Here is a 16,519-nt window from a genome sequence, read left to right as displayed (position 1 = left end):
CCTGTTATGACATGATTCAGTGTCAGTTGATTTATTTTGGTATAAGAACAATAACATGTTTGTGATTGTTTCTTTGTAATCATTATGAAATATTATACTGAAAATGTAACACATGGGTCTAGGACTTTCTAGATTTAATCAAGATAAACATACATATATTTCTGATTATACCTATTAAATTAATGGTCAAATGATTTTGAAAGCCTGAAGCTTAGCCGAATGTTTTAATGGTTCATTAATCATAAAAGATATTTTGGGTACGTAAATATATAATATTACTGATTATTTTTCTTCTCTAATTCAGCCGTTTTGAAATTTCGAAGAAGGGAGAGGTAATGAAGATGTTGGTGAAGAACCTCACAGAAGATGATGCGGGAGAATATGCTTGTCAGGTGGGCGAGAGAACCACTAAATGTCAGGTCACCATCGAAGAATGTAAGTGTTAAATGTACTTTACACAACAAAGTTAGAACAAGTTTTAAACTTCCTTAAACACCTTGCATTGGGTATTTACTACTTTTTTTTAAATACACTAGTTCTATGCTATGATTTGTATATTAGAAACATTGATTATTGATTATATATTCATGGACAAGTACTTTCATTTTCTAATAAAAGTAAGGTTATGTATTTTTATTATTGCAACGAAAAGACTGTAAGTGAAAATAAAACATAAATATACAGTATATTTCACATATTATTTATGATGTTTACTTTAATGTATCATATTAAATATTAAACACCTGTGTCATTATTAACACCTGTCTTATCATACATTTTCAGTACCTAAACCTCCCAAGGTTGACTTCAGTCGTGTACCAAAGGAAGTCATCCTGAAGAAGGGAGAGAGATTGCAGCTTGATATACCTTTTGTTGGTGAGTAAAATATATCCATCTCAGTCATACCAGAATTTTTGTCCTACCTCCATAGCAGTACTTATGGTTACTGATTTCCTATCTCTTGTCTTTTACTATACACTAGTGACTTTTTTATGTGAAGATGTAAGCTTATGAGTGGTTTTGTGGCTCAGATTCTTTAAACTGTTTATTCTGTTTTTTAATGTCATTGTCCTCGATGAATCCCTCTATACTTCATGTAATTGATGATGAAATTTAATGTTATATTTTGGGTCTGGCCGTTTGTATCTAAATCTATAAAATGTTCCCTGGAACAAAATTAAATTCTTTATATAGGAATATCTATGTAAAATGTTCGTTATATTTCTTCACATTGCCCATGAATGGTGTAAGTAATATTATAATCAATAAAATAGTAATAAAACTTACTTTGTAACACCAAGAAATTTGTATATCATTTGGATAAAGAAGCAAAAAGAATGTATGAGATGTTAATATTTGACTTAAAATTTAACTTTATAGTTGAATGATGCATGATATTCAAATGATATATTACTGTTATATTATAGGAACACCAAAGCCTGTAGCTGAATGGTCGAGGGACGGCTCACCGTTATCTGATCAAGACACTGACATCGAGACAAAGGACAAGTCGACACATCTTGTAGTACCGAGTGTAGTGAGAGGTGATACTGGAGAGTATTGTGTTACTCTGTCTAACGAGGTCGGAACCGAGAAAGTCCCCATCAATGTTATTGTACTTGGTAAGTTTAGAGAAACATTTAATGAATTAACTACATGTACAACAATTAGGACAGAGTGGAAGTTAATAATTGTGACAATCTGTGTTTTGAATGAGCATGTTTTAACTGTTGTCATATTTCAGTTTTGCATTAATTTTAGTGTTAAGATTAAGTGTAATCATGTATATGATATTGTGTAATTGTCATATATCTAGACTTCCTAATTGTTTTTAATTGATTTTTTATTGATATTCTTTTAAAGATTAGTTATCAAGCAAACATTTGATTAAATATATTGAAATGAAATTTATATTACCAGACATGAATTTGTAATTGTTATGAACACATTTATGATTCGGTTTATTTAATGGCATATATTTTCATTGACAGACAAGCCTGGTAAACCAAAGGGTCCTCTTGATATTGTTGACGTCTTCTCTGACCGTGCCGCCCTGTTATGGGACCGTCCTGATGATGACGGAGGCAGTCCTATTACAGGTTATGTTGTTGAGATGAAAGAAGCCGGCAAGGACTGGAAGAAGGTATAAATCTCACCTAATAAATATAATTGTAGCTATATGCAAATGCACAATTTACAGCTTAATTACTTTACAAGGAGAATAAACATTAGTTAAGTCTACATGGTTAAAGTTGATCATAATGTACTGAAATCCAAACATATTAAATGGTCATATTCATTGTACATGTAATTATTATTATTGTTCCCAGGTTTGTGACACAGATGACATTGAGATTGACGTAGCTGACCTCAAGGAAGGAAATCGTTACACATTCCGTGTAGCTGCCGTAAACGCACAAGGACAGAGTGACTGGCTCGAGGCTGACGGGGAAATTCTTGCTAAAGACCCATGGGGTATAGTATTTTTCAATTGTCTTTACGTTAAATTATACAAAAGTGTTACACAGTATGGTATTCAGGTAAAAGAGGTCCCTTTGAAAAATATTCACTAACCATATCTGTAAGGAAACGGTAAAATATTGTCTGTTTAGATGTTCTTTGTTTTTACAATCTGTAAGCTTAAATGTGAAAACTGATGTATCAACCTACTGAACAAAGAATTACTGGTCTTAAGTAAGTATAGAATAATGATGAACATGTATAATGTTGAAACTGAAATGTCAAAGTCTGTGCCATCTGTATGCTAGTATAGCCATGCCAGACTGATGTTGCCATGAAATCACAAATATTAATGATGTACATTTTCAAAATAGAAGTTGGGCAATTTATTTCAGAAATGGCAGCATTAGTAGTGTTTATGTCACTGATTCCTTGGTTGAAAGGCAGACATTTAGACCACAAAGTCATATTTCACCTTAAAATGCTTATAAAGTTTCTAGTTTAAAAAAAACAAAAAAACAACAACAACAAATAACTAAACGAAATTTTCATTGATTGTATGAATGTATTTTGTAGATCCCGCTGACCCTCCACGTGATCCTAAGATCATTGATTATGACAAGGATTATGTTGAAGTTGGCTGGTTACCACCAGAGAGAGATAACGGGGCACCAGTAGATAAATACATCATTGAATACAGGGAAAAAGATAAGGGAGACTGGAAACCGGTTTGTTATATTTTATAAAATGTTTTTAATTTGATTTATATAGTACAGGTTGTATTTATCTCTAGAAAACCTGTGATATTCAATATAAATAAATGGTCAAAGTTTAAACAGTAAAGTCAAAAATCATAAATGATTTAACTGTTACTGCATAATTTGCATTTAAATTACTTTTTTAACCTTGCAAGCAGCAACTTATAATACCCAAAATCAGCCTGGTTTCTTTTTGTTACAAATAAAATTAGTAAAAAGGGTGGTTTGTCCAAGGAGCACAAATTCGATTCAAATTCAATACAAGTTTGTTCCCTGCTTGTAGATTGATATTAATTCTGGTATTGATCATGAATGTACAGGGTACCGAGGTTCCAGGTGATGTGGATAAGGGAACCGTAGAAGGTTTGGTCGAAGGAAAGGACTATGAATTCAGAGTTATTGCCCATAACAAGGCTGGTAATTCTGAGCCCAGCATGGTGTCACCACCAGTCAAGACAAAGGCCAGAAAAGGTATGAAAATTATTCTATATATACAATTAATAAAAAATACTTGTATAGTAGTTAAACTTCATAGGAAACGTTGCTCTAAAACTTTTTTTTCGGGGCCCCTCATTGTGTGGGTTCAAACACATAAAAAAATCATGTTTGTAGTCTGTATAATTTTGAATTCAACAAGTTGTCTATTGATAAGTTTACTTTGTACAGTTATATACTGTTTAGATTACTGCGCCATGTGAATTAGTAATTTATAAATCCTGTTTTTTTGCAGTAAAACCAAGAATCACCAACAAGAATGACCTCAAGCCTATACGTATCAAGGTCGGTCAAGCTTTCTCCGTCACCGGACAGTTCATTGGTGAACCTGCTCCTGAAGTCACATGGTCTATCAAACACGTGGTAAGATATTCATCTTACTACCTTAATAATACAAAATCTAATCTTTATCAAAGTTATTTCCCTTTAATCAACAAAATTATGTCCCTTTAAAAAAGTTTTATTTTATATTAAAGTTGTTTACCTTTCAATGTGAGATTTATTAACATTTTGTGATTTCCAACATAATTATATAACATTGAACATTAACACATAAACTTAGCACCTTAGAAAAATTAAAACAATGTTGATATGTAATTGAAGAAAGTTATTAATGCCGGTAATACGATTAGTATGCATTATGTAAAGGATTTATCAGTGTTACATGTTGCTGAAGTAATGCATGACCTATTTTCCATTTAAAATATCTTAAGATACAAGTAGTATAAAATCTTCAAGAATCATTTTTTTAAAGTTTTTCATTATCAGACATTTTCTTGTGAAACTAAAATAGTCAATTTTGAATTTTAATTTAATATGAAATTAGTTTTTAGTTAATTTTAATGTGTAAACTATTTGTTACTTTTATACACCATCATGGGATAAAAGAAGAGTAGGGGAAAACTGGGTTTTTGACATGTTAATATATGAACTGTGATGAAAATATGAACTATGATTTATGAACTGTTTCTAAAGTTATATTTACATACCTTACGTGAACTTAATTGTTCACTGTCAATAATTTGATTCATTTTCATAATTTAGTTGACATCTACTGTAAATATTTTTGACAAGTATGATTTATTTAAGATTTTTTTTTATATTAATCAGTTATATTTTGATTAATTTTCGAAGGACAAAAAACTATGTAATTAAATCTGACTAACTTGAGTACATTAATTGGTTTTTAAATAACAATTATAAATATCTAACTATAATACATTTACTACTTAATAAAATAACCAATTTTAGTTCAAAAACTCATTACATATATGTATTAATTTACATATAACTAACTTTAATAGTGAACACATTTTAACCATCAATAACTTTTAATTTTAACATTGATTTTTGAAATATAACAAATATTTTGGATTTTTGAATTATTATTTTGAAAGTAAAACTAACAATAATTTATGACCTATTTAGGATGACAAAGTAAGTATGCTGTCAGGTATTGGTATAAAGTTCACCATGTTGTTGGCTAGTAGATTAGATCATGTTGATATAAATATCTGCGTTCATCTTGCTTTATGTTCATCTAGCTTTACGGCCTCCACTCATCAATGCACAAGTCTCAAACCAGGACATTCGTACAAATGTTCTCATTGCAAATTCACAACACGGGAAATAATTTGTTTTCGTTCCTGTAAGTTTTGAAATTATCTCATCACATGTGATAATCTTTATTACGTATTTTTAGCTGGTTTGGTAATTTTGATTTAATGTTGTAAAATCATTAAGTATAAAATTGAAACAATTTACCGAAATGAGCAGAGTGTCTAAACTGATTATTGCATTTAATCGAAGCATTCTGCATCATGTGATTAAAGGAATCTCACATTTTTTGTCATAAAAAAAGAAATAAAGAAATATTTATCTTGTGCAGGGTCAACTCAATTTGTTTAATTGAATTTTAAATCATGTAACAACAAATGTTTGTTATAATTTTGATTCTGAATATTTTAGGCTGTTACTAGTTAAAATCTTGGATTAAGATTTGATACAATGATGAGTTCAGGCCAACTTGTCATTAGCGTGCTAGCTGCTAGCTTTTATACAATAACATGCTTGCTGCGTTCTCTTGTACACAAACTGTGCTTAGTAAATAAAAGTACCTAGGGTCAGCTATAATAGGAGAAAAGTGGAAACGGCAATAAATCAAACAAGCCGTTTTAATGCTTGTGTAAGATACCAGCATCCACTTTATATTTAAAATATAGAAAGTTAACCGATGATGATTTTTCTTCAAACTTGAAAAGAAATGTTTCTTTGACAAATTTCTTTAAAATTTAGCCTGTAATTGCTTTAAACAAAAAAAATATTGTTGTATATAACAGTAGCATTAAAAAAATATAAATTTTCCCCTTTTTTGGGGTCAATCTGAAAGTTGAACATTGATAAAATTTAATTTTTCATATTTTGGACTTTTTTAATATTAATAAAAGCAAAGCGATCGCTTCTATTTATTGCAGCATTTAGCGCTGCGGGGCTTGACTTTAAACTAGATACAGATTAACTTTTAAATTAATCTAGTATTGTTTCTTCTCTAGACAATTCTTTTACCAGACAGTATTATTTATGTTTCTAACATATCTTTTTTTAATTGAAATGTGTTTAGCTCAGAGGTAGAATATTAATGTATACAAATGTATAAGCCTAATCTTGTTATTTTATTACCATTTTAGTTCTAGGTATTGTGTCAACACTAACCAAATTTAATTGATATCTAAATCTTGTACAATGTATATGACAATAACAAATCAACAGTGTGTTCCACAACAAATTTATTAAGGTAAATTGATTGATTTAGCCAAGCAAGCATCTTCAGATTCTTTCATATGAGCTACTCAGAATGTTGGTGGAAATACTTGGGTGCCATCTGTGCAATAAATAACTCACAGAGGGGCACCTGAGGTCTTCCTCTACTAGTAAAGCTGGAAAGTCGCCATATGACCTATGATGTGTTGGTGCAATGTAAAACCCAATATTTAAAAAAAAATTGTTTGATCTGATGAGTACAATAGGTAACTGGTAATCAAGACACTATCACTGCCTTGATTCCATTAACCAGTCATCCATTTTTTGTCTGTAATACTCAAATATTGAATTTGACCATAGTTTCCCTAATATATTAGAAAATATTGTGTTCAGCCTCCATATATATATATGTACTAATTATTTAAAAAAAAAATTAGTCATGTTAATTGAAATGTAAAAAAGATAATTGTAAAGACCTAATGGACTCAGATCATGTTGGGTGTAAACCGAAAAACATATCATCCGCATTGCTAGTATATGTTACTTGCTCTACATAGTAAAATAGCAGCTATCTTTAATACAGTTAACTTGATATCAAAGCCAAACAAATGAGTGGAATTTAAAAACTGGTTAATGCTTACAGTTATTAAAAAAAATGTGTAAGCTGTTTTATTTTTTATTTTGTATATAATACATTATTTATTGGTTTTTAAGGCCTTTTTTTTAAGTTAAATACCTTTTCACTGCCTGATTGAAAAATAAACTTTGATAGTCAAATTTTGATGTAGACTTTTTGACAATTTCTGTAGTTTTTCATATGAGAGATTTTGTGAAATGAAATAATTAAAAGCTTTTCTGATAGAAAAAGGAAAAAAAAGAACAGCAAAAGAATATGGTAAATTTTATTAAACATGTATGCTATGCCGTGAAAGGGTAATCATTTTATAACAATTATTATTTTATTTTGCCAATAGTAAGTGATCTTAACTGCTTTATTTTGCTATAAAATAACAAAATATATTGTAAATTACCACTATATTTATTATTAGATTAACTTTTTTTCTGTCTTAACCAATGTCTTATATTGTTATAGTTTAATATCTAGTCTTTTATACTTTTCATTTATATGAAATTGAAAATTATTGTAAGACAATAAAAAAACTAAACTTAAATTAGTTAGAAGTATATTTTTCTGTAAATTTTTATTTCTATAATACATAATTTAAAGTTTGTCATAATATGTGTGTACCAATGAAACATGACTATAAATACACGTAACTACATATTTGTTGTCCATGTCAATGTCATCATAAAAAGGCGAGATCTGGCGACCTAATTTAAATATTACGCTACTACATCATTTTGTCTGTAGGGCATCTTTGTGCCGCTGCTGAAACATAAAATTAACCAATGGAATCAGCTGCTTTGAAACTTTCTGCGCAAATATATATTCTACATATCTAGGTCATTTTTAGATATTTCTCATTGTAACAGCTGATATTAATTTATGTGTTTTTTTCTGTAGGATGGTAAAGAGGATGTGGTAACTTCAAATGAAATCATAAAGATTAAGAATTCTCCAAAAGAGTCGGAACTTGCTGGTAAAGACTGTATCCGTAAGAACACTGGTATCTATAAGATCACCGTGGAAAACAAACATGGCAAGGACGATGCTGAACTAGAGATTGTTATACTTGGTAAATTTATGTCTCATGATAAGTTGGATAAGTAACCAGCATCCTTGATAGTCTCTCCTTTGTACATTTCTTGGTACTGTATACTTTTTGATAGAGAGGGTTTTACAATTTCCAAAAGAAGGACATTAATTATATTAATTATACTTAAAAAAAAGTTGTCAAAAAAGGAAGAATGTTAACTGTGTTTGTGATATTTCCTGCTTGATAACATATTTCACTGGAAACACAAGCTGAGTTAGAATTTGTGCTAATTTCTTTGGATATAAAATAAAATACCAGCTTTGTAGCTTATTTCTTTTTCTTTCAAAAAAGTGGTAATTTATTAGAGGAGGGACATTTATTAGAGATTAAACAGTAATACATAATTGCCATGTAAGTTATTGCACATTGTCAGCATTGCTTGGTAAGTTTTCTGATTAATCAATATGTATGTTTGATTTTTACAGGTCCACCTGGCAGACCTAAAGGTCCCCTTGAAGTTGCTGATATCACAAAGAACAGTGCTAAACTTGCCTGGAAAGAACCTGAAGATGATGGTGGTCAGCCCATTGAGTAAGTTTATATACTTAACTAAATAGCTAACTGTTTGCTGCTTACAATTTGTTGTAGTGAAGATAAGTATCCAGAAGCTACCGTACATAAACAAACCCAGCAAACTCAGCCTGCAACATTTTCAACTTTGGCATTTTGGGCGTTCTTTAGTGAATTCGTTTCTCTCTCTTTTATGCTAAATTGTTTATTGTGTAAGGTTATAGTATGCAAAACTATTCTTTCCTCTTTATGTCTTAAATTTGAATCCATGTTTTCCTACTTTAATTAAAGCGAAAACAAACTGCCTCATACTTATATCAGTGAGTTTATACACTTGTTCATCTAAATGGCAAGAACCAATTTATAACATTTTGTTACTTAATGCGAAGAAACTTGAACCCAGGACTTACAGAAACATTATTATTTGTAGGGGTTACCGTGTGGAGAAGATGGATTTAGAGAAGGGAAGATGGGAACCGGTTAAATCAACACGTAAACCTGAACTAGATGTACCAAAACTAGTCGAGGGTCATCAATCCAAGTTCCGTGTCATTGCTGAAAGTCCAAATGGTGACAGTGAACCATTAGTACTGGAAGATCCAATCACAGCCAAAGATCCATTTAGTGAGTACTAGGGGTCACTGAATTTATACAGTTTACATTATATGAGATATATGAAACATGGTCAAATCTTATGGAACGTTAAAGCTGCATACCATAAGATGAGAAATAATATTTCAAGAAAATCAATCTTGGGAAAATATGTGTTTAGAATTTTAGAAAAGTAAAAAGATTCAAAATTCAGTTAATAATTTACATGCTATGTGCGATTGATTACTAGTAACTGATTTGACCATATATGTCACCATATTTCTACTGTGTGACTAATGCATTAAAGGCTGTTATTGCATTTTTTACCTCTTTATGGTAATTTTGGGATAGTAAGTGCCTTTTGCAATGTATAAATGACAGTTACTGCTTTTGTTCACTTCACAGTATTTTATTTTTAAATACAATTTCAAATTTTCATGAAAATTAGCAGGTATCTGGAGGCATGCTTTAAGGCCAATTTAGGATTTCTGAAAATATAAAGTAGAATATTATAACAAATCTCTCCATATTTTCCCCCTGTATAGATGAGCCATTCCCTCCCGGCCAACCTCAGGCTAAGGAACAAGACAGGGATCATATTACCATCAAGTGGGAACCACCAGAGAACGACGGTGGTGCACCCATCACAGGTTACGATATTGAACGTAAAGAACCAAAGAGCAATAGATGGATCAAGGTGAGTACAAAAATTATTATAAAACATTTCTGTTTAAGCTGAATTATTAACAGATAGACCACTGCTTGTCATTGTATATAAATAGTTGTGAATTCATATAAACACTTAAGTATGACAAAGTTAAGTTTAGTTTACAAAGGAAATGACTGATGATTTTTGTTTGTTATATTTCAGCTCAACAGAACCCCTGTTTCAGAACCAGAGTATGAGGATACAAAGGTGACAGCAAACAAAGAATATGAATATCGTGTCATCGCCCATAACAAGAAGGGACCTTCTGGCCCCTCTATGCCTTCTAAAACAATCACGGCTAAACCAACGAAAGGTTTGTATATAATTGAGCCGCGCCATGACAAAACCAACATAATAGGTTTGCGACCAGCATGGATCCAGACCAGCCTATTACAAGTAGAGAAACTGATAGCGAACAGCATGGATCCTGATCAGACTGCACGGATGCGCAGGTAAACACACTATGTTGGTTTTCTCATGGCACGGCTCATATTATTTGTATTATAACTAAACATTACATCGTCTTGTATCACATACACATCTGTCTTAGATATAATGTTGTCACTCTATATTGACTTGTATTAAACTAGTGTAGGGAAACATTATACAGCTAATGTCTGACAAATGTTGCAAGATATTTTATACAAATTTAATGTAATCTTTATAAGATGATGATGTATTTGAGATTCTTTTGTAAATGCTATTGTAGAAATCTGGAAACAAAGTGATCCCTCGGAATCATTAATCACAACAAAATTACAAGAAAATTGCAGACTCTGTTTGATTGAGTCTGTACTTGAGGGATAATGAATTAGTGCAACATCCCTCTCATCCCTAGCACCGGCTTCTAAAGCCAAACTTTAAAGGAAAACAGCAAAAGTCACCATTTGACACTCCATTATCAATGATTCTTATAATTATGTTGAAACGGACAACATGTTGGAAAAAAGTTCTTCAGCTTTTACAAATATTACCTTTTTTTTTGGTTCACATTTTTCTATTCAAATATTAAATGTCAAAACTCTTTGATGAGTATACAAATGACTGAGTACCTTATGCTTTTCAATTATCAATGTATCATGATATAACATGATATTCTATCCCAACAGAGGCCCCTAAGGTGGATCTAACAAGCTTGTTTGGTGCTAAGGAAGTGCGTGTTAAGGCTGGTGAACCATTGAAGCTTGCCCTCGGTATAACAGGATCTCCTACACCTACTGTAACATGGCTGAAGGATGGTAAACCTATAGACAGGGTGAGTTGTTTAATTATTTACCATAATCCTTTAAGTAAAATGGTTCCATTCTATATTTATGTGAAATAAAAGATTTCTATATGTTTCGCAGAAAATCACAACAGTCTAGGAGCGAAACTTTAAAAATCCCTAGATTCTGGTTGAAGTCTTGTGAGAGTCGAAACGTTGGTAAACATCATTAAATAAACCTTCAAACGTATCCTGTGTTGATTGTTTGTTCCACTTGTATCAATTTTCTTAGTATCTCTGGATTCTGACTGTTGTAAAGATTAGCCAATACAAACACTTAACTGTATAGAACTGATTCAGTCTTCAACAGTTGGACAAGACTCTTCTTTGAGTTGCTCACATCTAGGAGAGTTGTATTATGATCGAGCTGACATTAAAAAGCTATTTTAAAATCGTTAAAAATGTCTTTATTTAAATAAATTATACTAATTTTTGAGATCTCAGAAATTGGCTATGAAACAATCCAAGTCAGTGAAGAATAAATAAAGTAAAGTAAAAGTTGAGATGAATATGTTCTCCATACAAATAGTTACATCAGCATTGAAATTTTATAGAATTGTCTTCAGAATAAATAGTGATGGTATGGGGGTATTATATTTACAGGCCACAACATCTAATACTGATGAGGATGCTAAATTAGAAATTCCAAGAGCCGAACGTGGTGACACTGGAAAATACCAGATCAAAGTGGAAAATGAGAATGGTTCTGACACAGCTGAAGTTCCTGTCATTGTTCTAGGTAGGTTATTGATAGCAATTCATTAACTGTGTGACTGATAGAGTCAATAAATCAGGCTTACAACATCAGTGCACCACCAGTACACCATCAGTACATCACCAGGACATCACCAGTACACCATCAGTGCACCACCAGTACACCATCAGTACATCACCAGGACAACACCAGTACACCATCAATACATCACCAGACAACCTAGCACATCTGTGCAGTCTGACCATACTCTATATTGATTGCTACTGTATGATGTAAAATTAATATTGAAAAATTTTTGATACAGAAAAGGGTTTTCCAAAATTCAAAACAGGCTGGGTCATTACACAAGAACAACAAATAAAGGGGTAATCATGTCTAAGTATGGTGACATGCTTCAAATGTTTGGAATTTTATCTTAGCCTGACTTTACTTTGATGAGTTTTACCTTTTTAGTATTCTATCCTGATTTATTTCTGTGTTTTAAATAGAAAGGTTTAATTAATTTTGAAGATTAATATTCATTTGTTTGTGTCGATTTTGTTGAAACCAAACCGTTTTTGATGAATACTTTGAAATGCAAGGTTTGAAAGATTGATAAAAAATATCCCATTGCATAGTTATTGTAATTCTATTATACATGTACTTGTTGTTTGCAGACAAGCCAGGAGCACCAGAAGGACCACTAGAGGTCACTGACCAGATGGCTGACTCCTGCAAGTTGTCATGGAAACCACCTAAAGAAGATGGAAATGCTCCTATCATGGGTATGTTCCTACTATATTGTTTGTTATATGATAAAGATACATTTCACAAGGCTCTTGCTGTTTCATACATAATCACCTTAGTACAATAACATTTTAAGTCCTTCTAAATTTAATTTTACGAAGTCGCAAAATCGGTACGGGTGTGTGATAAAATCAGTGATTGCAGTAACGTGACATTATGTTACTTTGTACTTTTAACATATAAAGATTTGAGATTTGTTTTTACTTTTAAATGACAGTTGTCACTCAGAAATAAAAGCTTTAATGCTCCTGTACTCATATATTCATCTAATAGCAGATTTATATGGTTTACAAGTAAAGCACTATATAGACAGTATTATAATTTGATTGCTTTAATTTGGTTTATGTTTGTCCAGTATTGTCGTCTGCTAACATTTGATTGCACACTTACAAATATTACTGATTATATTGCTGATTTATTATATACCTTATTTTATCTTTAAAATAAACGCAAAATCATGAAGCACTAATACAATTCAATAGATGGAAAACCTGTATATTATGGCGTGTTATGAAACTGGAACCAATACTACTTTTGGAAAAATTACCCATTCATCAATCATTCATGAATTTGTCTTAAAATATTTAGATATATAATAAAAGATAATAAAATGATAATGATAAATTATCAGTAATTATAAATTATCAGTAATGTAATGTAAATACTTTAACTTAAGGTTATGTTGTTGAGAAATGTGAAGAGGGTTCAGACTTCTGGGAGAAGGTACCAGGCGTGGTACAGGGAGAGTCTCACAAGGTACCTAACCTCACCGAGGGTAAGAAGTACAAGTACCGTGTCCGTGCAGAGAACATGTACGGTGTTGGAGACCCACTGGAGACCACTAAACCACATCTTGCCAAAAATCCATTCGGTGAGTTGACTTTAGTACAATTTTGTTTCAATTACTTTGAAAATTATGTGAAATTTAAATACGTTTTAAGTCACACTACAAAATAAAAATTTGTGTTAATGACTTTTAATAAGATATTTGGAATAGCTAATGAAAATGAGACATTTTTATGAGATATTTTATTGAAGTGATGGAAAGGTAAGGATATTGTTAAAAAGTATTTGTATTTGATATTACATGTTGCCATGACGATTGTGCAAGTGATACCCAAAATATTTATAACTGACTACCAAGTCCCTAAATAATTATAATGAAATAAGATAGACACATGACTTAGTTAATTAAATTTTTTGTTCTCTATAATATAGACACACCAGATGCTCCACAAGATCTTGAGATTGATAGTTATGACAAGAGAAGTTGTAACCTAAAATGGAAGAAACCTCTCCATGATGGTGGAAATCCAATCAAAGGTAGAAAAATACATTAAATCAACATGTCTCAGAATCTTTGACCAGTGAAAACAAAGAATTTATAATCTTCAACATTTGTTTCTTTGGCAAAATCTTACATACATAATTCTCTTGTTAAACTGCTGCTTTAATTATGCCGTTCCTGTTATTTTCGGCGTATTTGCCATATGGACGGCTTTAGCCGTTTCTATAATAATAATAGTAATAATAATAAATTAATAATAATAATAATAAACATAATAATATATATAAAGAAAATTATACCATCAACAATAATTACTATTATACTAACAGATTTGGAAACATATATAACTATTATAATACTAATAACAAATAATAATGATTATATTAATTAATAATATAGTAATTTCTTAGAAAACCCTCTGGCAAATAGGTGATCAATAAAACAATAACCCTCAGGCAGCGAAAGGGTTAAACATGAATTGCTTATTTTAAAAAATTGCTTCTTAATAGGAAATCATATGGAAAGTTCAACTCACCACAATCATAGTGCAGTGAAATTAATCATAATAAGTAAATCATATGATAAAATATGTAATTACCAAATCTGTTTTTTTTTAATGATTTCAAATTTTCTGATTAATTTACAATCTATTTAAGGCTACATTGTTGAGAAGAAGGACAAGAGGGGAGACTGGACACCATGTAATAATTTCCCTGTAGCTGACACTAAGTTCCCAGTAATGAACCTTCGTGAAGGACAGGTTGTTGAGTTCCGTGTGAAGGCCGTGAATGATGGCGGCCCCGGTGCACCAAGTAAACCTACAGCTCCACATACTGTCAGAGATCCTGTCTGTAAGTTACCTTAGCAACTGATTAATACTGAATTGTTATTTGTTTATGAAGGGAATCAAAGTCTTCGGGCTTACTTATGTTCACTGTGCCAATCTTTTTTTAACAGACTGTAAATTATAAATTTATCAAGGTAAAATATAGTTTGTACTTTTCTTAGAATATTTGCATAACCATTTTACTTAATAAAACTAAAAGTTTTTTAATCATCTACTTAAATACTTTTGGTTTAAAACTGTTTCCTTTGTACATATTTGTGCCGATGACAAGTACTTATATTTATTTAATCGAGAATGTCATTATATCTTTTATGATTTAAAATCAATGCTTTTATCAGTCATTTATCTAACCAAATACTTGGATTTTTTATCAATATTTTATGATAATTCCCTACAGTTGAAGCAGGCGCCCCAGGCACCCCCAATGTTGATGAAATCACTAAAAAATCTGCCACCATCTCATGGACAAGACCAAAGAATGATGGAGGCAGTAAACTGCAGGGATACGTCATTGAGAAGAAGATGCCTGGTGAAGATTGGGTAGAATGTATGGAAGTGCCAGAACATCAGACACAAGCCACTGTGCCAAACCTCAAGGAAGGCGAGAAGTACCAGTTCAGGGTTCGCGCTATCAACTCCCTCGGACCAGGTGAGGCCAGCAAGCCTACTGATGTTATCACAGCTGAAGATCAACCATGCAAGCCAACACTTGACCTGTCAGGTGTCAAGGATGTCACAGTGCACGCTGGCCAGGAGATCAGAATCAGTGTGCCATTCAAAGGTGTACCTAAACCTACAGCCAAATGGTTCAATGGAGACAATGAAATTGATCATCCAAGATCTACATGTGCTGTAAGTACAGAGATTTTGCATTACCACTTGTAAAATTAATGAAATTTATGTTAATTGATCAGAGAGATGACTTATACAGAACTTAAACATATGCCTAAGTTATAGGGCATAATGACATAAATTCTTGGTCTGTAGAAAAGATACATTGATCTGTTTAAAATGGGAAAGCAACAACATGTTTGCCTTAGTCATAAAATAGATAAGAACTGTAAAATAACGAAAATTTATTTCACATTGTGTTTTTTAAGAATTATCGTATAGTATAGTTAATGAACGAAAAATATAGGTTTACAAGGAATTAAAACTGGTGATCAAGTATTTAAACTGTGTGATATTATGTTACAGTACTTGGTAGAAGGGATGAATATGGGTGAAAGACAGGTACATTTACCCACCTGTACTGTCCTTGACCACACACTATATATTACCCCATACATATATACAACCCCCATCCGATTCAGACCAAACCAAAATACAAACTACAAAGTTGATTAAGAATCTTTTATAAATAAATCTATATTCTATCAAGTCCCTCTAGACTTTTGAATATGACAAAATTCACAACAGTTTAAAGTAATTTTAAAAATGCACATCTGTCCTTGGTATTTTATTTTGAAAATTATTTGAGGTAGGGTGACACAGTACCGTATAATTTACCAGTTAGTTTGATTTTTTTTTTATGATACATGTATGAACAAAAGCTAAATAAACCCGACCACCCCAATTTATACATTTATATTGCTTGTTATCTTGATAACATGTTACA

General features: G+C 31.5%; 1 protein-coding gene across 18 annotated transcripts in view; it reads left to right on the top strand.

The window, feature by feature from the left end:
- Positions 1–16,519, top strand: part of LOC132738655 (twitchin-like) — a 153,108-nt gene that overhangs the window by 104,276 nt on the left and 32,313 nt on the right. For 16 of the 18 annotated variants that reach the window (XM_060726234.1, XM_060726222.1, XM_060726235.1 and 13 more), the window contains 21 exons: positions 305–435; positions 784–876; positions 1,428–1,622; positions 1,992–2,143; positions 2,331–2,475; positions 3,037–3,188; positions 3,539–3,689; positions 3,949–4,076; positions 7,999–8,170; positions 8,617–8,722; positions 9,132–9,325; positions 9,838–9,989; positions 10,164–10,314; positions 11,111–11,256; positions 11,869–12,004; positions 12,637–12,744; positions 13,443–13,637; positions 13,985–14,089; positions 14,711–14,905; positions 15,299–15,753; positions 16,099–16,134. In XM_060726234.1, coding sequence (XP_060582217.1) covers positions 305–435; positions 784–876; positions 1,428–1,622; positions 1,992–2,143; positions 2,331–2,475; positions 3,037–3,188; positions 3,539–3,689; positions 3,949–4,076; positions 7,999–8,170; positions 8,617–8,722; positions 9,132–9,325; positions 9,838–9,989; positions 10,164–10,314; positions 11,111–11,256; positions 11,869–12,004; positions 12,637–12,744; positions 13,443–13,637; positions 13,985–14,089; positions 14,711–14,905; positions 15,299–15,753; positions 16,099–16,134 — 3,298 coding nt within the window. The remainder of the gene's footprint in view (positions 1–304; positions 436–783; positions 877–1,427; positions 1,623–1,991; positions 2,144–2,330; positions 2,476–3,036; positions 3,189–3,538; positions 3,690–3,948; positions 4,077–7,998; positions 8,171–8,616; positions 8,723–9,131; positions 9,326–9,837; positions 9,990–10,163; positions 10,315–11,110; positions 11,257–11,868; positions 12,005–12,636; positions 12,745–13,442; positions 13,638–13,984; positions 14,090–14,710; positions 14,906–15,298; positions 15,754–16,098; positions 16,135–16,519) is intronic. The other 2 variants (XM_060726226.1, XM_060726224.1) reach the window with 1 other exon arrangement.

Source organism: Ruditapes philippinarum, unplaced genomic scaffold (assembly GCF_026571515.1).
Source record: "Ruditapes philippinarum isolate M1 unplaced genomic scaffold, ASM2657151v2 ctg1639_1_1_1_1, whole genome shotgun sequence".
NCBI lineage: Eukaryota > Metazoa > Mollusca > Bivalvia > Venerida > Veneridae > Ruditapes > Ruditapes philippinarum.
This window is presented reverse-complemented; position numbering and strand designations above follow the sequence as displayed.